Genomic DNA, 23,045 nt, shown 5'->3' with positions numbered 1-23,045 from the left:
TTGTCTTTTCTTCTGAGAGGAATACATAAGCTCTGTACTCTCAAAAACTTCTCTTTTAAAGGCCTTTGCCAAAGAACAATCTATCCCTACACATCCTTGAAAGATCCTTTCTGATGCTATCAAAATTGGCCTTTCTCCAATTTAGAGTCGCAACCTGAGGACCAGACCTATTCTTTTCCATAAATACCTTGAAGCTAAAATCATCATTATCACTAGACTAACTTCTGTCACCTGCCCTGTCTCATTCCCTAATTGCAGATAAAGTATCGCACACTCTCTTGTTGGGACTTCTATGTACTGATGAAGGAAACTTTCCTGAACACATTTGACAAACTCTATCCCATCTCATCCCTTTATAGTATGGGAGTCCCGGTCGGTGTGTGGAAAGTTAAAATCAACTACTGCCACAACCTTGGGTTTCTTGTAACAGTCTGCGATCTCTAAAACTTTGCTGCTCTAAATCCCATGGACTGTTGGTTAGCCTTTCTCATTCCTTACTTCTACTTATCCACCTCAGTAGATGAGTTCTCCTGTCTGCCCTGACTGAGCATTGCCATGACATTTTCCCTGACTAATAATGCTACCCTCCTCTAATACCTCCCACTCTGTCAAGTCTAAAACAATGGAACCTCAGGATACTGAGCTGCCATTCCTGACCCTCCTGCATGCAGCCAAGTCTCACTAATGGTTACAGTGTGATAACTCCACGTGGTGATCCCTGAGCTCATCTGCCTTTCCTACAATACTCCTTGCATTGGAATATACACAGAACTGAACATTAGTCCCATCATGCTTGACCTTTTGATTGCTGACCTTGTAGCTTTAACAACTTCTTTCTCCACCACCACTCCACTATTTGTTCAGGTGCTGTGGTTCCCATTCCCCTGCAACTCTAGTTTATACCTGGAGTTAAACCAGCAAAGATGCATGCATCAGGGTGCTCTTTATCAACTACAGCTTGGCATTCAATACCATCATCCCCTCAAAACTAATCGATGCTTTAAGACCTTGGTCTCAATCCTTCCTTGTGTAATTGGATCCTCGATTTCCTTACTTACAAACCCCAGTCAGTTCAGATTGGCAGCAACATCTCCACAATCTCCATCAGCACAGGTGCACTGCAGGATTGTGCTCTACAAGGTTTGCTTTACATTTATGACTGTGTGGCTATGTACAGCTTCAGTGCCATAACCGCATTTGGTAATGATGCTACGGCTTTTGGCTGAATCAAAGGTGCTGACGAATCAGTATTTAGGAGGGAGATTGAAAATCTGGCCGAGTGGTGTGATAACAACAACCTCTCACTCAGTGTCAGCAGGACAAGGAGCCGAATATTGACTTAAGGAAGAGGAAGCCAACATTCCATGAGCCAGTCTTCATTGGAGAATCAGAGGTGGAGAGGGTCAGCAATATTAAATTCCTCCTGTTACCATTACAGTGGTCTTGTTCTGCACCCAGCACTTAAGGGAAATTGCGAAGAACGGCAGCACCTCTACTTCCTCAGGAGTCTGCAAAGATTCAGCAAGACATCTATAACTGTGACAAATTTCTATAGATATGTATGGAGAATATATTGTGGTTACATCACAGCCTGCTATGGAGACTCCAGTGCCATCGAACAGAAAATCCTACAAAAAGACCCAGTCCATTATGGGTGAATCCCGTCCCCTCTAATGAGCACATTTACATGAAGCATTTTCATAGGAAAGCAGCATCCACCACCCTGGTCGTGCCCTCTTCTTGCTACTGCCATTGGGAAGAAGGTACTCACACCACCAGCTCAGGAACAGTTAATATCCCTCAACCATCAGGCTCTTGAACTAGGAATAACTAGCCTCAACTTCATTTGCCCCATTACTGAAATGTTCCCACGACCTAGGGACTCACTTTCAAGGACTCTTCATCTCATGTTCTCAATTCTTATAGCTCATTTATTTATTATTACTTATATTTGTACAGTTTGTTGTCTTGTGCTCATTGGTTGAACACCCAAGTGGGTGGTTATTATTCTATTATGATTTATTGAGTATGCCCACAAGAAAATGAATCTCAAATTGCATATGGTGACATGTATTGACTTTGATAATAAACTAATTTGAACTTTGAACCTTTCCTTGTGTAGCACTAATAAATCTTCCTGCTATGATATTAGTCCCCTCCCACCCCCAAGTTCAGGTGCAAACTCTCCCTTCTCTCCAGTCTCACCTTCGCTGGAAGAGAGCCCAATGATCCAAAAATCTGAACCCTCCCCCCCCCCCCCCCCCGCACAGACTTCTTAGTTGAACACATGGCTGTATGATCTTCCTATTTCTGGCCTCACTAGCATGTGGCACAGATAGAAACTGGGATCACTGTCCTAACTAAAACACCTAACTCCCTGAACCTCCTCACCCATCCTACCCAAGTTATTATTTCCAATGTGGACCACGCCCTCCCGCTCAAGAGTGCTGTGGACTCAATCCAAGATATCTCTGACCATGGCATCCAGGAAGTGACAAGCCACGTGGGGAATAGCGTTCTTGTCCAATGAACCTCCATTCTCTTAAGTAATGAATCTATCACCACAGCTTGCCTTTCCAGAGTCAGTGTCAGAGACCTGCTCACTGTGGCTTCCTCCTGGTACGTTGCCACCCCCCCCCCCCCAAGGTCTTTCCTTTGACAGTCAAATTGCCTGTGGTGCATCCCTCCTTGTAGCTCCTATATATCACCCCAATCTCCCATATGAGCCAAAGGTCATTGAGCTGTAGGCCTCCAGTTCCTTAGCACAGTCCCCAAGGAGCTGCAGCACAGTGTACCTCATGCAGATGTAGTTATCAGGGAGACTGGAGGTCACCCAAGTTCCCACATCTCACACAAGGAACACGCCACTAACTTGGACCCATTCTCAGCGCAATAGCAGTGTACTAACAGGAAAATAACTTACTGGAACGTTTCTTAGAGTCTGTATCTGTGCCTGACCAAGCCTGCTGAACCAAAACTGGATCACTCTAACCCTGTACCGCTCGAACAGTGGCTCTTCCTCATACTCCTCTTTCATTTTATTGGCTCAAACAGTGACTGAATCCCATCGAGACTTTCAGTTTTCAAATGGCTACCGCCCTGCAAGACGTTGCTCTCTCACTCGCTTGCTTCAGCAGTTGACACTGAATGTTGCGGGTATTCAGGCACTCTCCTCACTCAGCAATAATCAGTTTGATCTGAGGTCCCTTTGTGTGTGTGTGTCTGTATTTCTTCAAGCATGTCCAGAGAATTCACCAGATATATAGTCTAAAGCTTCTTATATTTCATCAGCACCTCTTGACTGGTTTACAAGCATTTAACTGTTACTTCTGGACCAAACTGGAATGAGACGCCTGGCTTTGGTCGATATCCAGTTATTACTAAACTCTCCTTCCATCTAACCACTCAATCAGTGTCTCGTCCTCCACTCTGCATCCCCGCCCCACCAAGGTCCTTTGTACTCTACATTTCCTCTCCTGTCCATTTATGTTCACAAACCTATCACCTCTTCCCACATTTTTGCAGAAGTTAATTGCTTTGGAACAATGTCTGTGTTCACTTATCACTTGTGCCCTATAGCAATTCCACAGGCTGCCCATTCTGGAGTCAACAGGTCAGTCACATTTTCATATATAGCTCCATCTGTTCTTATTTTCATCTCCACTCCTGCTAACTCAATTATAGAAAGTAGGCCTGACTTGATTAATAGGACAGGAGCATTTGTTCCCTTGCAGCATGTCGTGTATCAACAGTGCCAATATCCCAAATGCCATCAAGATATTCTCTTTCTAATTTGACTCTGAGCCTCAGGAGGTGATAGTAAGATAAATGACCAGTGCTTGGTTTAAGAAGTGTTTTAAAGTGGAGAGAGAAGGATGCAGAGTTAGAAAGGTTCAGACAGGCAATTCCAGAGACTCAGCAGCTGAGGGCAAGGCTCTGCATTGTAAAGAAGAGATGGGCAGGCAGCCAATTTCAGGGCACGGAGATCTATTGAGGAGCTTGTGGAGGTCAGGAGGGGCAGGGCTGTGGATGGTTTTATAAATGAGCTGAAGCAGATGGAATCCAGCGAGAGAGTTGGAGTGGTTAAGGGCAGTGTGAGGTACTCACCCTGCTTCAAGCAGGTTTCAATTATACCAGTGCCCAAGAAGAGTGTGGTGACCTGCCTCATTGACTATCACCAAGCTGCACTTGCATCCGCAGTGATGAAATGCTTTGAGAGGCTGATGATGAAACATATCAACTCCTGCCTGAGAAGTGACTTGGATCCACTCCAATTTGCCTACAGGAGCACCAGGGCCACAGCAGGTGCCATCTCATTGGCTCTTTGCTCAACTTGGAACATCTAGACAGCAAAGATGCACACATCAGAATGCACTTTATCAACTGCTGCTCAGCATTCAATGCTATAATTCCCTCAAAACTAATCAATAAGTTCCTAGATCTTGGCCTTAATACCTCCTTGTGCAATTGGATCACTTACGGAAACCAGTCAATTCAAATTGGCAGCACCTCCTCTGTAATCTCCATCAGTACGGGTGCACCAAAAGGCTATGTGCTTAGCCCTGTGCTTTACACTGATAACTGTGTGGTTAAGCACGGCTACAATGCCATATTCCAGTTTGCTGACGACAGTATTGTTATGGGCTGAATCAGTGGTATTGAGGAATCAGCACTGAAGGATCAGGGGTGCAGAGCGTTAGTAACTTTAAATTCCTTGGTGTTATTATTTCAGAGGACCTGCCCTGGGCCCTGCATACAAGTGCAATTACAAAGAAAGTATGGCAGCACCTGTATTTCCTTGAGAGTTTGCAGATTTTCAGCATGACATCTAAAATTCTGGCAAACCTCTGTGAATGTGTGGTGGAGAGTATATTGACTGGCTGCATCACCGCCTGGTATGGAAACACCAATGCCTTTGATGGGAAAATCCTAAAAAATGTAGTGGATGCTCCCTAATCGATAATGGGTAAAGCCCTCCCCATTATTGAGCAAATCTACTGCACATGAAATGCTGTTGTAGGAAAGCAGCATCCATCATCAGGGACTCACCACTCAGGGCATGCTCTCTTCTTGCTGCTGCCATCAGCAAGAAGGTACAGAAGCCTCAGGATGCGCACCACCAGGTCCAGGAGCAGTTATTGCCCCTCAACCATCAGGCTCTTGGACCAAAGGGGACTCCATCATTAGGCTGTTCCCTCAACCAGTGGACTTGCTTTCAAGGACACTTCATCTTGGTTTCTCGATAGTTATTACTTATTTGTTTATTTTTTGAGCTTGTGACTAAGCACATTGATGACAGAAGAGCAGTAGATGTAGTGTAAATGGATTTCAGCAAGGCATTTGATAAGCTACCCCATACAAGACTTATTGAGAAAGTAAGGAGGCATGGGATCCAAGAGGACATTGCTTTGTGGACCCAGAACTGGCTTGCCCACAGAAGGCAAAGAGTGGTTGTAGACGGGTCATATTCTGCATGGAGGATGGTCACCAGTGGAGTGCCTCAGGGATCTGTTCTGGGACCTTTACTCTTTGTGATTTTTATAAATGACCTGGATGAGGATGTGGAGGGATGGGTTAGTAAATTTGCTGATGACACAAAGGTTGGGGTGTTGTGGATAGTGTAGAGAGCTGTCAGAGGTCACAGCGGGACATTGATAGGATGCAAAACTGGGCTGAGAAGTGGCAGATGGAGTTCAACCCAGATAAATGTGAAGTGGCTCATTTTGGTAGGTCAAATATGATGGCAGAATATAGTATTAATGGTAAGATTCTTGGCAGTATGGAGGATCAGAGGGATCTTGTGGTCCGAGTCCATAGGACACTCAAAGCTGCTACGCTGGTTGACTCTGTGATTAAGAAGGCGTACGGTACATTTGGCCTTCATCAATCGTGGGATTGAGTTTAAGAGCTGAGAGGTAATGTTGCAGCTATATAGGACCCTGGTCAGACCCCATTTGGAGTACTGTGCTCAGTTCTGGTCACCTCACTACAGGAAGGATGCGGAAACCATAGAAAGGGTGCAGAGGAGATTTACAAGGATTTTGTCTGGGTTGGGAAGCATGCCTTATGAGAATAGGTTGAGTGAACTCAGCCTTTTCTCCTTGAAGCGACGGAGGATTAGAGGTGTCCTGATAGAGGTGTATAAGATGATGAGAGGCATTGATCATGTGGCTAGTCAGAGGCTTTTTCCCAGGTCTGAAATGGCTAGTACAAGAGGGCATGTCAAGATGTACAGAGGAGATGTCAAGGTTAAGTTTTTATGCAGAGAGTGGTGAGTGCGTGGGATGAGCTGCCGGCAACAGTGGTGGAGGCGGATACGATAGGGATCCTTAAGAGATTCCTGGACAAGTATATGGAGCTCAGAAAAATAGAGGGCTATGGGTAACCCTGGACAATCTCTCAGGTAAGGACATGTTCGGCACAGCTTTGTAGGTTGAAGGGCCTGTATTGTGCTGTAGGTTTTCTATGTTTCTATTATTATTTCTTCCTTTTTGTATTTGCAGTTTGTCATCTTTAGCAGTTTAGTTGTACTCTTAAGTTAAGTGTTTTTTAAATTCTGTCGTTATTTGTTAGATTTATTGAGTATGCCTACAGGAACATGAAACTCAGGGTTGTAAATGGTGAAGTATGTGTATTTTGATAATAAATTTGCTTTCAACTTTGAATGAAGTTGTCAGTAATAGATGGTTGAAGGCAGACGGCACCATGGAGGTGGGGGTTTGTGACAGCAAACTTCTAAAGTTGGAAGGTGAAGTTTGGTTCAGGGTGTTTTTAGCGTTTCCATTGTGGAAGTAACTCTCATCGCTGATAACGGCCCAGAACACGCGCACTCTTACTATTCAAGCATTCCTTTTATTTTCTTGTACACAAGAAGACAGCATGGGCCCCTGTCACCCACACTGTTGCGAAGCCTCAACAAACAACAGCTATTTTATCAGTTATGAATATTGATCATTATGAATTGTATACATTTGAATTCCTTACAAGTTCAATCACCATATTCAAATGAAAGTGTATTGAAACTTCAAGCAGACAACCAACGATATTTTGAAGTTAATAAAAACAATAGAACCTTAGTTATCCTTTTGATATCTTGTCTGTCTCCAGCACTTTATTGTGTAAAGGGATGCTATGTTTCAGGAAGACCTTTCTGGGTAAGTCTCACTACAGAGGCCTCACTCGTCTGGTTTGAGTACACAGCGCTGCAGTTAATCTAGCCTATCTTGTCTGCAGTAAAGAGAGGAGTTTCTGACGGTCTCCCTTGACTACAACTACCACAGGCTATCCTTACTTTAACCTCTACTTCCACACCTTCGCACAAGGGTGCACTGCTGCTTCATGTTTTTGCTTCTGCACGTGTGTGCACATGAACTTATGCGCTCATGCACAGACAGGGGCATCAATGCATGCCTATGCTTAGGCCTGCTTTGTATAAAGACGTTTACAAATGCAGACATTTAGTTTATCAATGGAGATTTGTCAATTCAACATGCAGCTGTAACCCATGCACAGACTGGAGTAGCAGTGGTGCTGCAATTAAGGTGAGAAGTTTGAAGTTGCACGTGAGTATAAATGGCAAGGTGACTTTTTCAATGATGTGATCATCGCTCACTGCTGGGAGATCCTTTGAGACTTGCCATAAATCAACCTTCATGGATGAAGGAGTGTGAGCTGTATATGAGGCAAAACTTTGCAGAATTCAGACACCTGAAAAAGACTGCTACCAGATGATTTACTTTGCCTCGTTAGCTTCGAGGTTGCAGGGACTCTTTCGTATCACATTGCAGCCTACCAGCAGTTGTGTGCTAGGAGACCAGTGATGTGTTGATTTTGTGTCGGTATGTGCTGTTAGAAAGAGGCCTAGTTGGAGTAGGTCTAGTACTTGAGTTACTTATAGAGGGTTATGGAGTACTGCAACACAGAAACAGGCCCTTTTGCCCATCTAGGCCATGCTAACCTGATATGCCTAGTCCCGTCTACCAGATCCTGGACCACATCCCACCACCCTTATTGTGTCCGTGTACCTATCCAAACTTCTCTTAAATGTTACAGTTAAGCCTGCATCTACCACTTCCATCTCTCTCTGACATTACCTTTTCTGAATCAATTAATTTTCATCTCAGAGGATATGCTCACCAGCAATATCCATTTCAAACCCAGATTCTCACAGCTACCTTGATTGTACTTCTTCTTATCCTCCCATTCTTCCTCCTTTTCATTCTTCCAGTTCCTCAGTCTCCATTGTATCTGCTCCGATGTCCACACAGATGCCTTTGTGTCATCGTTCCTTTTCGTAATCTGTGGAATCTCCAGCAGTACAGCTGAGCCTTCAACTGCACTTAATCCGTTTCCAACACCTCACCATGTCTCTGAATCAGAGCAAGGTCCTAAATCACAAATGAGTGGTTCTGCTGCTGACAGAATCCAAAATGGCCGATATGCTACATTCATCACCCAAGAGGTCAAACAAGATTCTTGCCAATCCAGATTACTTCTGCATTAACAGGTCAGTTGGAGTGCCCATATGGTACAACCGATGGCTGAAACTACAGAAAGACTTGTGATAGTTAAACACATTCAAATTTATCCAAGAGCAGCAGCTACCTTTGGAAGGTACCCATCAAGGTGTTCAGGATGATGGAAATCAGCACCATTATAGTTGTTTAGTGCTTCTTTCTGGGAGTGCTTGCATTTTTATATAAGGACTCTCCCCCCCCCCCCCCATTCACTTGCCTCAGTCCTCATTGCCACCCCTTCAGTTAACCTTTGAATTCTATTCACTCACATTTCTTTGGTCATAGAGGTTCGTAGATGGTGTCTATTTTGATATGTTTGTTAATTGATTTATCAGAAGAGAACAAGTTTATAGAAATTTTCATGCCTGCTTTGTGTTTGGCTGCGCCAGAACCTCCACAGTGTCCCAGTCAAAGTGGTGTCCAATTAACTTGAACACCACGCTATCAAATGCCTCAACTTTAACTACCACTGTTCACCACCATCCTAAACAACTTTGGGGGAGGGGTTATTATCTGGCCTATAATGGGAAGCCAGATTGAGACCAGCGGAGAGGCAGGATGTGTGGGACTAAGAGGTAACTAAAGCACTCTAAGGGAACCTTGTGTAGGTGGACCAGGCTTGTGAGTCCACAGGAGACTACAGATGATGAAACAATCTGCTGAAGGAACTCGGGTGAGCAGTGTCTGTGAGTTGAGTGAGGGATTGTTGATGTATAGGGTTGAAACTCTGCATCAAGACACACAATTTAGAATCTGCCAAGCAGCTTCCTTCAAGTTGTTTAGAAGCAAGTTGATCACTTTAAAACCTACCTGTGTATGAATGTCTTCTACACAGGACACACTTGCACAAAAGATTTTCAGGCAAACCATGTTAACAGGTGATCAGAGGTAACTGCACATGCCTGGACATTCGCCGAACACAGATGACCCAGAAACATTTTGTCCATATTTAGCCCCCCACCACCCCTCAATGTAATAATGTGTCGGCCTTTCAATAAAATATTATTAGATGGCATGCAAAAATATCTTGCTGTGTATTTTTAGACCACTGTGATGGAAATTGGTTTCATTCAATGTATCAGTCTGGAGTTTTAGAGAAATTTACAAATGCACTCTTGGTTCAGACCTCAAAATTAATACCGTTGAATAAACCCTCCAATGAAAAGAAATAGATTGTTATTTTATCTCCAAATTCTGGTCATTTTGTTAGATCTTGTTTTCCTTTCGTGTTAACTCTGCTTAAAATAATAATATAATCATAATGTAATTAGCAGTATTCTGTTACCACTCTCATTTATAATGGACACCAACACTTCACTGATGTTAGTCTATTTGGTCTATTCCTTGTTTTCCCTCCCCAAGACCCTTCTGTAATCCAGGGATCTCTGGACCCACTATTGATCAGAGCCAATGCACCCTTATCTCTGCACCCACCTCTCAAATCCCCAGAAAGCAAGCTGACAGCCCCAGAGAATTTGCTAGTCGTTAGGTAACCATATTAATGCACAGGAGTCATGTGAAGGTCAGAGCTGGTAAGATGGCCTGTGTTAGGTATTCATTTTTACCATTGGATAATGGCATGGTTGGAATAACAGATATTAGCTTCTCATACAATTTTGGGATGTGACAACAGTTTTGAATCTTTGTACCTGTGTGAAAACTCTTTGACTTTCAGTAACATATTCACCTTGCTATCACCTTCTTTAAAGACGGGAAGTAAGGGAGTTCTCCCAAGTTTTTATTGCACAGTTTACTGAAGTAAAGATTGTTTGATTCTTTATACCAAATTCCATTGCACGTCCGCCCAGCACATTCCAAATCATATCCAAAATAAACAAATTAGTGCCATGAAAATGGGTGATCTGGTCAAATTTCCAGTGGGTGAGAGCAACAGATAGTCTGCAGGAAGAATGCAATGGATCAAGCGGCACATTTGGGAGGGAAGAAAGTGTGGATGTTTAAGATTGAAATGCTGCATCAGGACATTCTCCCTCAGCTGCTGAGTGTCTCCAGTAATTGTTTGTTTGTTGCTCCAGAGTCTAGCATCTGAGGACATACAAACTTCTTGTTTTTCTGAGGACATACAAACATGTCTTGTGGAATCTTGCTTTATCAGAACATGACAGGAGCCAGAGTAAACCCCTCTGTCCCTCATTCAGTGTAGTCATGGATGATCTGCACCTAGCCTCATTTCCTCCATGCCAATTCTCTATGGCCCTCAATTCCCTGATCCTTCAAAACTGTATCTAAGTCCCGTTTAAAGCTCCTCAGTGATCTGGCCTCTACAAGCCTCAAGGGTAGAGAATTCTATTCTGTTCATCATCACTGCATATAATTGGGATCCTGCGGTGGCATTGTGGTTAGCACGAAGCTTTTACACCTCGGGGCATCAGAATTCAAATCCGGCACCCTCTGGAAGAAGTTTGTATGTCCTTCCCGTGAGCATGTGGTTTTCCTCTAGGTGCTCCAGTTTCTGCCTGCATTCCAAAGACATAGAAACATAGAAAATAGGTGCAGGAGTAGGCCATTTGGCCCTTTGAGCCTGCACCGCCATTCAGTATCATCATGGTTGATCATCTAACTCAGAACCCTGTACCTGCTTTCTCTCCATACCCCCCCGATCCCTTTAGCCACAAGGGCCATATCTAACTTCCTCTTAAATATAGCCAATGAACCGGCCTCAACTGTTTCCTGTGGCAGAGAATTCCACAGATTCACCACTCTCTGTGTGAAGAAGTTTTTCCTCATCTTAGTCCTAAAAGGCTTCCCCTTTATCCTTAAACTGTGACCCCTCGTTCTGGACTTCCCCAACATCGGAAACAATCTTCCTGCATCTAGCCTGTCCAATCCCTGTAGAATTTTATACGTTTCAATAAGATCTCCCCTCAATCTTCTAAATTCCAGTGAGTATAAGCCTAGACGATGCAGTCTTTCTTCATATTAAAGTCCTGCCATCCCAGGAATCAATCTGGTGAACCTTCTCTGTACTCCCTCTATGGCAAGAGTGTCTTTCCTCAGATTAGGGGACCAAAACTGCACACAATATTCTAGGTGCAGTCTCACCAAGACCTTGGACAACATACCTGTTGCTGGGTTAATTGGTCATTGGAAATTGTCCTGTGATTAGGCTAGGGTTAAATAAATGTTTTGCTGGCTGGTGCAGTTTGTTGGGCAGGCAGGCCCTGTTTCGCGCTGTATCTCTAAATAAAGATAGGAGTTCCTACACACTTTGATTTTGAATGACTGTAACTTTGTCGTACTGCTTGAGATTTTATATCTAGTGTAAACATCTGATCATCTACCCTGTCATGTCTATTGATCTTGTGTATTTCGGAAAAGATTACCCCTAATTCTTATAAAATCTTAGTCTCTATTGTGGGTGGGGATTATCCCATCTAATCATCTAATCCCAGGAACTAGCTTTAGGCAAATTAGCTGCAGCATTCCCAAGAATAGAGGAATGATTATGCTTCTAAACTTGCTTTGCTTTGATATTTAAGATGGCGCTGGTGAATCTCAGCGACTTCTGGCAGGTGGCCAGTGAAACCAAAAAAAAAAATTGTTCTTTTTCTGGTAAACGATCATTGCAAACAATGGCCTGTAACTTCCCTTTGCACTTGGAGGCGATTCGATGCAGCAGAACCGAGGGGAGGCAGCAGACCCATTGCTGAGAGCAAGGAAGACACGAGTTGAATTGATTTAAGTTCCGAGCTGATTTGGTAAGTGCAGGGACAAGCCGAATAAAGGCATCAGGATCCAGGCCCCAGAGCATATCAAAGCAGCTGATCTTGATGTTTGAACAATGATTTAAGCACCGGGTGTCAGGACCTGAGGAGAGGAATGGGCCTGTTCAATTTCTTGCTCCACGAGGTTCACTTGGCTCTGTGCAGAGCCGAGGGTTTGTGGATGGGCTGCCTTTGTGGACTTCAATTCAGAATGTTATTTGCTTGTGCTTATAGTTTACATGATTTGCTTTTTTTCTCTCTGCACATTGGGTGTTTGACGGCCTTCTTTTAATGGGTTCTTTTGGGTTTCTTTGTTTCATGGCTGCCTGTAAGGAGTCGAATCTCAAGGTGGTGTAATGCCCTGGTTCATATTTTTACCATGATGCTATATGTATTTAATTTTGTGCTGTTCTGTGAGAGCTGCTTGTTTGGGTTACTGTTGAAGATAGGAGATAAGGAGAAATGTGTGCCATCCACTCAGGATGGTCAGATTAACAGGAGGTTTTTCTGATGAGGGACACTATGGCTGGGCTTGGAGATTTTGTTCAAGAGGAGATGAAGAGGGAAGATGCTGGGGAGAACCGGTCGTAGCATATGATCAGTGGGAGACCGGTTTTACTCAAGGTGGATTGTGAGCAACATTTGGAAGGTGGTGTGTGCTTTCACGTTGACCAAGGGCGCAGAGCATGAGTGACAGAGAAGTTCAAGATGAGCTGCAACTTGTGCACATTTGATTTTTGAATTAGAATGGGACCTTTTCTTTGTTACTCTTTACTAACCCTTTGGTTAAGTTTCATAAATATAATTTCTTTTAATCGTATGCAGTGTACTGTTTGTTATTTCGTGGCATTAATTTGCAACAGGGTAGCAACTGAGACAGCATCCACATAAATGGAGGTTTTGGGGGGGGGGGTGGAGATCGAGTATGCCTCATGAGTTTGGAGGGACCGGAGGTTGTCTTCTCTAGATTTGTGCTGCCAAGGAAACCAGGGTGGTTTCATTTGTATAAAGTATACATACTTTGATAATAAATGTACTTGGAATTTTGAACTTTGAAACATTCCAAAATGGTGAAAAGAATTTTATGGGTGCCAATTGTTGGTTTTGGATGAAATGACAGAGTTGTTCTATAGCATCAGGCCATTTGGCCCATCTTGTCCATGCAGACCATTATACTTGTTTGTACCAAGCCCCTTTACCCACATTTGATTTGTTGTCTTCTTTCCCTTGGCAAGTCACACGTTCGTCTGGATGCTACCTCCACCCCATAGGTGGTAAAAATTCCCCCTCAAATCCCCTCTGAACCATCTATCACTCACATTATGCTTATACCCATTTGTTTTAGAGATCTTCACCAAGGGAACAAGGTTCTTACTTCCACCCTCTACCCCCTTCATAATTTTACGTAGTTACCTTGGGGAGTAAAAAGAAAAAGACTGCAGAAATAGCGGTAAAAGAGAAAGTGCAGTTCAGGTAGACAAATAAAAGTGCAAACACCACAACAGCGCATACAAATGCTGGAGGAATTCAGCGGGTCATGGAAATGAATAAACAGTCAGCATTTCGGGTCGAGGCCCATCTTCAGGCTGAGAAGGAAGGGGGAGGACGCCAGAATGAAAATGTGGGGGGAGGGGAAAGATGCTGGCTGGAAGGTGATAGGTGAAGCCAGGTGTGTGAGAAAGGTCATGGTTTGGAGAGGAAAGAGTCTGAAAGGAGAAGAGAGTGGAGAATAGGAGAAAAGGGGGGCAGGGGACCCCGAGGAACGTAATGGTCCGGTGAGACTAAGTGAAAAGTCACAGTGGGAAATAGAGTGGGGGAGAGGAGGAGATTTGTTCATATGAAGGAGAAATCAATATCTGTACCATCAGGTTGGAGGGTACTCAGATGGAATATAAAGTGTTGCTCCTCCACTCTGATGGTGGCCTCTTCTTGGCACAAGAGAAGGCCAAAGATCGACATGTCAGAACAGGAGTGGGAATGGGAATTAAACTGCTTGGCCACTGGGAGGGCAGATGGTGCGGAGGTGCTCGACAAAAGCCACGACAAGGTAGATTGGAGATGGAGTTTAGTGTCTGAGAGGTATGTCTGATAACAGTCAGCAAGAGGCTGCCTTCAGTCTGGAGGTCCACATTCTCATTCTTTGGCATCCTCTGCATGATGGGAAGTGGGGGTGGGGTGTGCTTGTGCTTCCTCTGTGAAAAAGCTGTGTTTATGCCAACTGTCACTGATGCATTCTTTTTTTGTGTGTTTCTGTTCCAGCCTCGGCCAACAGGATGTTGTTCACATAGGCGGACGGCACTTTGGGGTTCAGAGATGGATAAGCCACGGGACGTGGTGGACGAGGAGCCTGGGAGTGGGGAGCTGAATGAGGCAGTGGAGGCTGACCTTCAGCACCTGGAAGAGGAGGCAGAGGAAGGGGCCAGGCCGTACCGCTGTGTCGCTGGCAAGCGGGGAGCCCTCGCGGGTGATGAGGAGGCTCCACTGGCCAGGTCGGCCAGCACCGAGAGCGGCTTCCATAACCACACAGACAGGGCGGAGGGAGATGTGCTCTGCGCCCAGGCCGAGCCCTTCGGCTCCCGGGAGAGACTGGCCGAGAGTGAGGAGGACGAGAGGTCCTATGCCGTCCACTGCCGACCAGAAGCGGAGGAGTATACGGAGCAAGCTGAGTCAGAGCATGCAGAGGCGGCTGCCTCCCGCACCCTCCCAGGTGCTCTGCGATTTGGCGTGGTAGACCCCGAGGGCCTAGTGAGCTCAGCCTACGCAGGCTACGTCTACACCCACCAGGCCTTCCACCATAGCGACGAGGAGCAGTACGCCGAGCCTTACGATGACTACTCGGCCCAGGAGCACGTTTACGAGGAGATCGCAGAGGCTCCCGAGCCGGATGGACGAGGGAACCTGCAGCTGTACCAGCAGGAGAGGGAGGAGGCCGAGAACTACCGCAAGGAAGCCCTGGGTGCCAGACTGCACCATTACGATGAGCGCTCGGACAACGAGTCAGACAGCCCGGAGAAGGAAGCCGAGTTTGCGCCCTACCCACGCATGGACAGCTACGAGCAGGAAGAAGACATCGACCAGATTGTCGCTGAGGTGAAGGAAAGCATGAGTTCCCAAAGCCTGGGCCAGGTCTCCGAGGACATGCCTGAGGCCGAACAGAACTCAGAGAACGGTGACCCCACCTTGGCTCTGAACTCGCACTCTGCATCTTCCACAGGTCTAGGTGAAGTAGTGAGGCACACCAGAGAACAAAGGGATGCCATATCGTTAGCAATTAAGGACATTAAGGAAGCAATCGAAGAGGTGAAGACTCGAACCATTCGATCGCCGTACACTCCAGACGAGCCTGCAGAACCGATCTGGGTGATGCGCCAAGATGTTAGTCCAACGGCAGATTGTGAGATCCAGATGGTAATGGATGGAGATGTAAGTACACAAAATCTTTGGAAGTTCTTGAGATTGTAAGTGGCAAGGAGCAAGAGTGTCAGATTGGTAGAGTGTGACCGCCAGGGATTGGCACTGAGGACCCAGATTTTCACAATGGTTTCAATGAGGGTAATATGTAATATGTCCAATCAACACGTACAAAAGCTGGATGAACTCAACAGATCAGGCAGCATCTGTTGAAATGAGCAGTCAAACGGATGCTGCCTGAACTGCTGAGTTCATCCAGCTTTTGTATGTGTTGACTTAACCACAGCATCTGCAGTGTACTTTGTGTGTAATATGTCCAAGTTTGCTGGTGATACTGAGCTAGGTGCCCTTGTGGACTGTTAGAAGGATGTGGAGAAGCTTTTGATGAGATGTAGGCAGAATAAGTGAATGAAAATTGATGCAACAGAACATAAAGTGGCAAACACAAAGACACATACCCTGGAGAAAAAGGTAAAAACTGGGTATTTAAGAAGTTACTTCTTAAGTGATGTGTTCAAAGATGTCAGTGTTCAGAGGGACTTTTATGAGAGTTACAAGGTTAGAATGCAAGGACAGAAAGCAACTAAGAAGGCAAATAATATGCTGCAAAAATATTCGGGGCCAAGAATGAGAATTTTTGTCCCGATTATAGAGGGCTCTGGTAAGATTGTACCTAAGATACTGTACACAGGTCGGGTCTGGCTATTGTAAGAGAGGATATACTTCTGGCAGCAGGAGTGCCATGAAGGTTCACTAGATTGATTCTTGGGTGAGTGAGTTTGTCCTGTAAGGAGAAGTAAAGCAGGCTAGGGCAATACTGTCTTGAGTTTAGAAGAGTGAGTGGTGATTTAATTGAATTGTATAGATATAACGGGGTTAGAGTTAATGTTACCCGTGACTGGGTTGTCTAGAACCAGGGGCCACAGTCTCACAGAAAAGAGATCCGTTCAGGATGAAGATGAGAAGTTTCTTCACTAAAATAATTTCTTCATTAGTAGTGAATCTTTGGAACTGATTACCCAAGGTGACAGTGGAGTCTCAGTGGTTGAAAGTACTTAGGACAGAAAAAGATGGGGATGTTAAACATTTCAAGGGATATAGGCTTAGTGCAGAGAAGTGGTATAAAAGATCTGTCATAATCTTCTTGAAAGCTGGAGCAGGCATGAAATCTTGGATGGTCGATTCCTGTTTCTGCTTACATTCTTATTCCTGATATTTTGCTAGAGTATGTAGTGTTATTTCAGGATCCCTTTTCTTAATTAAATTTGCCTCTATTTGTTTTTGAAGCTAACTAAACAGGGAAAAGTATTTTTTTTGGAAAACAAAGGAATAGCCCCATTCAGCATGCCTAAGCCATCTTATTTGCTCATGAAGGCTTGAGTCTCGGTGTCACTCCACCCTGCTGCAGTGAGCAGTGCACTCACCTCTGGGTCAGAAGATTGAGGTTAAGTCCTATTCTAGAGACTTCAGCAGAACCCCAGGACATCACTATCGAAGGGGCCATCGTTTTAGAATGAAAAATTAAACCAAGGTCCCATTTGTTTCCTCAAATGGATGTAAAAGATCCCACAGTCTTCTGAAGAACAGCAGAAGTCGTCCTAGCATCCTGACCAACATTTACCTCAGCCTACAGTACTAAACCTGAATACGACTTACGATTACATTGCTTCTCGAGGAACCTCTGGAAATGGCTCATGAGTAGAATCAATATTCAAAGGCTCACAGTACATTTATTATCAAAAAATGTATGCAGTATAAAACCCTGAGATTCATCTTCCCCACAGACAGCCACAGAACAAAGAGACTCCATGGAAACCTTTCAAAGGGAAACACCAACCCTCCCCCATGCGCAAAAAAAGGAAAAAAAATTGTGCAATTGGCAACAAAAAAAGAGCGAAAAGCACAGAATACAAAATGCAAAAGTGAGAGTCCAGGCATATTCAGTTCAGTTCTCCTTACTCTTGCAAGTAAAATTTAAAGGATGAATATTTTTATCATCATGTTGTGAAAGATGATGTGTCCTAATGATCTTTTTGGCCAGTTTAGTATGAACTGTTATTCATTGTTTCTCGCACCCTATTTTTACACAGCAACACCCCACAAATGGCAATGTGATAGTGATCTCTTTAAATGATACTGAGTCAGGATAAATATTGACCAAAGCATCATAGAGAACAGAATTTATCTCAGACAGTAAGTAATGGAGTTTGTACAGAATCAGAAAGCTCAGGGAGCTGCAGTGATGTTCTTGTCTCTCAGATGGTGCCTGTATTTGTTTTAGTTTCCAGTGTTTTGCTATTGGAAAGTTTTATAGTTACGTACCTGTGCAACCCAGTATTAATTTTTGCCTGGCAGTACTTTTTACATTTCCCAATCTAATCCAGTTCAACTTGGATGTGATGGGGCTGCCACTTCAAGCCTGTTGGTTCTATCCTCATTTACAGCTAGCTGCTTATGATTATAGATGGTGGAAGTGAAATCTTCTCTCCTTCGTAAAGGACATTTTCTGCATTTGTAGCATGTCTGTTGAATGTCTCTCAGTGGAATGTCACTCTTCAAGGTCTGTGTTAAGACTAGATGTATTGATACAAGTGATTCACTCTACAGCACTCCCTCATGCTTTGGAGACACAAGAGGCTGCAGATGCTAGAGACTAGAGCAAAATCCCTTTGCCTCCACAAATGTTGCTTGTTCCTCAGAGTTCTTCCAACAGTTGTTGATTTTTCTCTTGGTTTACTGGCTAAGTCCCACCATGAAATTCTGGCCTCATGCAGAAGTGCAATACTGATGGAATGCAGCATTGTCAGAATAACTGAATTTGGACGTTCTTTGGGGTGTGAAAGACCCTATGGAGTCTTCCTCCCTGCAGAGAGTAGACCTGCAGCCTGTATTTATCCCCAATCAACATCATTAGAATATATCTCTTGATTGTTCTTGAACTGCTGATTTGAGGATTTCATGCATGAATCGGATTGTTCAATGTAAAAACAAGGTGTACTACTAAATCTTTTATAGGCTGCTGGTCAGACATCATTTGGAACTCTACGCAGTTCTGAGCTTCGTACCCATGGAAGGATAGACTGGCCCTGGAGAGCATCCAGAGGAGGTTCATGAGAATGATCCTGGGAATAAACGACCTATTGAATGAAGAGTATTTAGACCATAAGACATAGGAGCAGAATTAGGCCATTTGGCTCTTTGGGTCTGCTCCGCCATTTCATCATGGCTGATCTGTTTTTCCCCTCTTCAACCTCATTTCCCTGCCTTTGCCCCGTAACCTTTGATGCCACCTGAGGCTGTGCCCTCTTGTCCTAGACTCTCCCACCTTGGGAAACATCCTTTTCCCATTTACTCTGCCTAGTCCTTTCAACATTCGAAAGCTTTCAATGAGATCCCCCCCCCCCCATCCTTCTCAATTCCAGTGAGTACAGACCCAGAGCTATTAAACGTTCCTCGTATCATAACCCTTTCATTCCTGGAATCATCCCTGTGAGCCTCCTCTGGACCCTTTCCAGTGCCAGCACATCTCTTCTAAGATGAGGAGCCCAAAACTGTTCACAACACTCAAGGTGAGGCCTCACCAGTGCCTTATAAAGCCTCAGCATCACATCCCTGCTCTTGTATTACATGACTTTGAGCCTGAGTATTTGATGTCTTTGAGCCTGTACTCAATGGAGTTTGGAGAGGTGTGGAGGGAGTCTCATTGAAACCTACGTCCCTGTAGAATTGAGATGAGGAAGAATTTCTGCAGCCAGAGGGTGGTGAGTAGAATTTGTTGCCACAGCGAGCTGTGGAGACCAAATCATTGAGTTATTTAAGGCAGAAATTGATGAGTTTGTGATTGGTAAGAGGGTTAAAGGTTACAGGGAGAGTGCAACAGAATAGGAATGAAGGGAAAAATGATTGAATGAGCAAACTCATTTGGCCTGAATGGCTAGATTCTTTTCTTGTATCGTATGAGACAAGGTATTGAGTTGAGTTCATGGTACCTTACAGTTCCTAAATTCTTTGCATCGTAAAGTGCCAATACAGACCCTTCAGCCCATCAAGTCAGTGCCAACCATCAAGTAGCCATGTTCATTAATTAATCGCTACAGGTTCTACCACTCATCTACACATGAGGCAATATATAGTGGCCAATTAACCGACCAATCTGTATGTCTTGGGGATATGTGAGGAAAACGGAGCACCTGGGGGTATGTACACAGTAACATGAAGATGTACAAACATTTCACACGTATCGGAGGTCAGGACAGATTACAGGTCTCCAAAACCATGAGACAGCTGTGCCACTGTGAAATGAGGGAAGCAAACCTGAGCTTTCACATTTGACAGTGCACCTCTGGATGCAGTAGTGGTCTGCTCCTGGAGCTGTGGATGAAAGTTTCTGTGCAAGTCAGGGGATGTTGCCTGAAGATGGCAGTATGGTACAGTAAATGAAAAACACGAGATTCTGTAGATACTGAAGTCCTGAACAACGAGCACAAAACACTAGAGGAACTCATCCGGTCAGGCAGCATCTGTGGAAATGAATAAACAGTCGACGTCTTGGACTGAGACCCTTCTTCGGGACTAGAAGGGAAGGAGGAACAAGCTGGAATAAGAAGGTTGGGGGGAGGAGGGGAAGGAGTAGAAACTAGAGGGTAAAAGATGAAGCCAGGTGGAGGGGGGGGGGGGAGGAAATAAGAAGATGGAGATGATTGGTGGAAAAGTTAAAGACCTGGAGAATCAAGAAACTGATGGGAAAGGAGAGTGGACCATGGGAGAAAGGAAAGGAGGTGATTGGCAGGTGAAGAGGAGAGATAAGTGGGGGGCCAGAGTGGGGAGAATTGAAGAAGAGGGAAGGGGTAGGGGAAAAATTACCAGAAGTTGGAGAAAACAATGTTTGTACCGTCAGGTTGGAGGCTACCCAGACGGAATATGAGGTTTCGCTCCTCCAACCTGAGAGTGGCGTCAATGTGGCAAAAGAGGAGACCATGGACTAACATGTTGGAACGGGGTTTGCAATTAAAATGGTTGGACACTGGGAGATCCTGTATTTTTGCAGATGGAGTGAAGGCGCTCAATAATGCTATCCCCTAATCTACCTAGTGTTTCACTAACATAAAGGAGGGTACATCGGGTACGGTAGATGACACCAGCGGATTCTCAGCTGAAGTGTTGCCTCACCTGGAAGGACTGCTTGGGCCCTGAATGCAGGCAAGGGAGGAATTGAATAAACAAGTGTAGCACTCCTTTCGCTTGCAGGAATAAGTGCTGGGCCAGAGATTAGTGGGGGAGGGACGAATTGACAGGGAATCATGGAAGGAGCGATCCCTGTGGAAAGCAGAGAGTGAGGGTGGGGGAGGTAAAGATGTGTTTGGTAGTAGGGTCCTGTCAAAGATCTCGGAGTTTAAGGGGAATTGATGTATTGGATGCAGAGGCTCATGGGGTGGTAGGTGAGGTCAAGAGGAACTCTATCCCTGTTAAACTGGCAGGAAGATGGGGTGAGTGCAGATGTCAGGAAAATGGAGAAGATGCGGATGAGGGCAGCATAAATGGTGGGGGATGGGAAACCTTTGAAGGAGAAGACTGGAAAGGAAAGCGGCATCTTGGAAAGAGGTGCGGCAGAGACAAAGGAACTGAGAAAATGGAGTGGAATTTTATAGAGATGGTGGGAAGAGGTAAAGTCAAAATAGCCACAGGAGTCGGTAGGTTTATTGAAGATATCAGTAGACAGTTTGTCACTAGAGATGGAGACAGAGGTTGAGAAAGAGGAGAGGGGACTCAGAAATGGACTGTGAATTGAAGTATAGGGTAGAAATTGAAGACGAAGTTGATGAAATTGAGAAGCTCAGCATGACTGTATGAAACAACACCAATGCAGTGTTCAGTGTGACACAAAGAGAGTTGGGAGCATTTCCAAGGAAGGCATGGGACATGGACTGTTCCACGTAGCCAACGAAAAGGCAGGGCAAGCTGGGGCCAGTGCGGGTGCTCGGGGCTACACTCTTGAGTATGGAGGAGAAATTGAGAAATTGCTGAGTGTGAGGGCCAGTTCCACCAGACGGTGGAGGGTGATGCTGGAGGGGAACTGGTCAGGTTTGTTGTTGAGAAAGAGGTGGAGAGTTTCATGGCCACCTTGATGGGAGATAGAAGTGTATAGGGACGGGACATCCATGGTGGCAATGAGGCGATAAAGACCAGGGATTTAAAAGTTGGTGTGATCAAATGCAGTGATTGTGGCCAGGTAATTGAATTTTTTGTGTATTACTGTGTGTTGCGTGTACACAGGTGAATGCCTGATGGCTGGAACTGTGTATCCAGGTGACTGATTCTTGCCCCTATTCCTCTGAGTGCTGTGCTTGAAGGGCAAATGTATAAAACAAGAGGGCAAGATAGGCGAGGCAGGTCAATCAGTAATTACCAACCTAATGACAACTGGCATTTGTGTAGCTCCTCTGACCTTGCTAAACAACTTGGGTGTATCACTATTAAAGGAAAGCAGTTGTCGGGTGTGTAAGATAATTTTAGGATAGGTGATGGTAGAATGCCTGAGAAGATCGGTTTTAAAGACTAACTTTTAAGGGGAAAGCAAGGCCGAGGTTGACAGAGGAGTTTCTAGAGTTTTGGGACTCGGAAGCTAAAGATTGAGCGTTAGAATTTGAGGATGCACATGAGGCCAGAACAAGAGGAGCACAGGGACTGTGGAGGGTATCAGAGTGAACAGAAAGTTAGTCCAATCATCCTAGAAGTTTACGACTCCTAGTATGATGAGGCATGCAGGTATTTGATAATTAGATCCAGTACCCCTAATTATCCTGGAACTTAGGGGTCGCCTGACCATTTCAGGAAGCTGCTGAAATGTCACCACTAGGCCTGAGCAGTTTGCCCTCTTTTGTAATATGTTAAACCAGACTGATGTTTGAGGTAGATAGGGTTGTAAAGAGAGCTTTTGGCTCATGGGCCTTCATATACCTATCAGAGTATCAAGTACGGGAGTTGGGAGGTTTTGAAGTTGTGTAAGATGTTGGTGAGGCCTAATTTGAAGGATTTGTGTAGTTCTGGTCACCTACCTACAGGAAAGATATCAATAAGATTGAACGAGTACAAAGGTGTTGCTGGGATTTGGGGATCTGAGTTATAAGGAAAGGTTGAATAGATTAGTATTTTATTCCCTGGAGCATGGGAGAATGAGGGGAAATTTGATAGAGGTGTACAAAATTATGAAGGGTATAGATAGAGTAAGTGCAAGCGGGCATTTTTCCCCACTGAGATTGGTTGAGACTAGAACTAGATTATTATCAGTTTAGGGTGAAAGGTGAAATGTTTAAGGGGAACCTGAGGTAGAATTTATTCATTTGGAGAGTGCACTAAAGATACATTAAATTAAATTTTAATCAACAACTTGTGT

At 44.6% G+C, this 23,045-nt stretch overlaps 1 protein-coding gene across 9 annotated transcripts in view; it reads left to right on the top strand.

Annotated features, from left to right (window-relative positions):
- Window positions 1-23,045, top strand: part of LOC132396800 (amyloid-beta A4 precursor protein-binding family A member 1-like) — a 198,926-nt gene that overhangs the window by 99,413 nt on the left and 76,468 nt on the right. For all 9 annotated transcript variants that reach the window (XM_059974737.1, XM_059974738.1, XM_059974736.1 and 6 more), the window contains one exon: window positions 14,501-15,664. In XM_059974737.1, the coding sequence (XP_059830720.1) occupies window positions 14,501-15,664 (1,164 nt within the window). The remainder of the gene's footprint in view (window positions 1-14,500; window positions 15,665-23,045) is intronic.

The sequence above is a fragment of the Hypanus sabinus genome, chromosome 7, assembly GCF_030144855.1.
Source record: "Hypanus sabinus isolate sHypSab1 chromosome 7, sHypSab1.hap1, whole genome shotgun sequence".
NCBI lineage: Eukaryota > Metazoa > Chordata > Chondrichthyes > Myliobatiformes > Dasyatidae > Hypanus > Hypanus sabinus.
The sequence above is the reverse complement of the archived record's forward strand: the minus strand, read 5'-3'. Positions and strand labels throughout refer to the sequence as shown.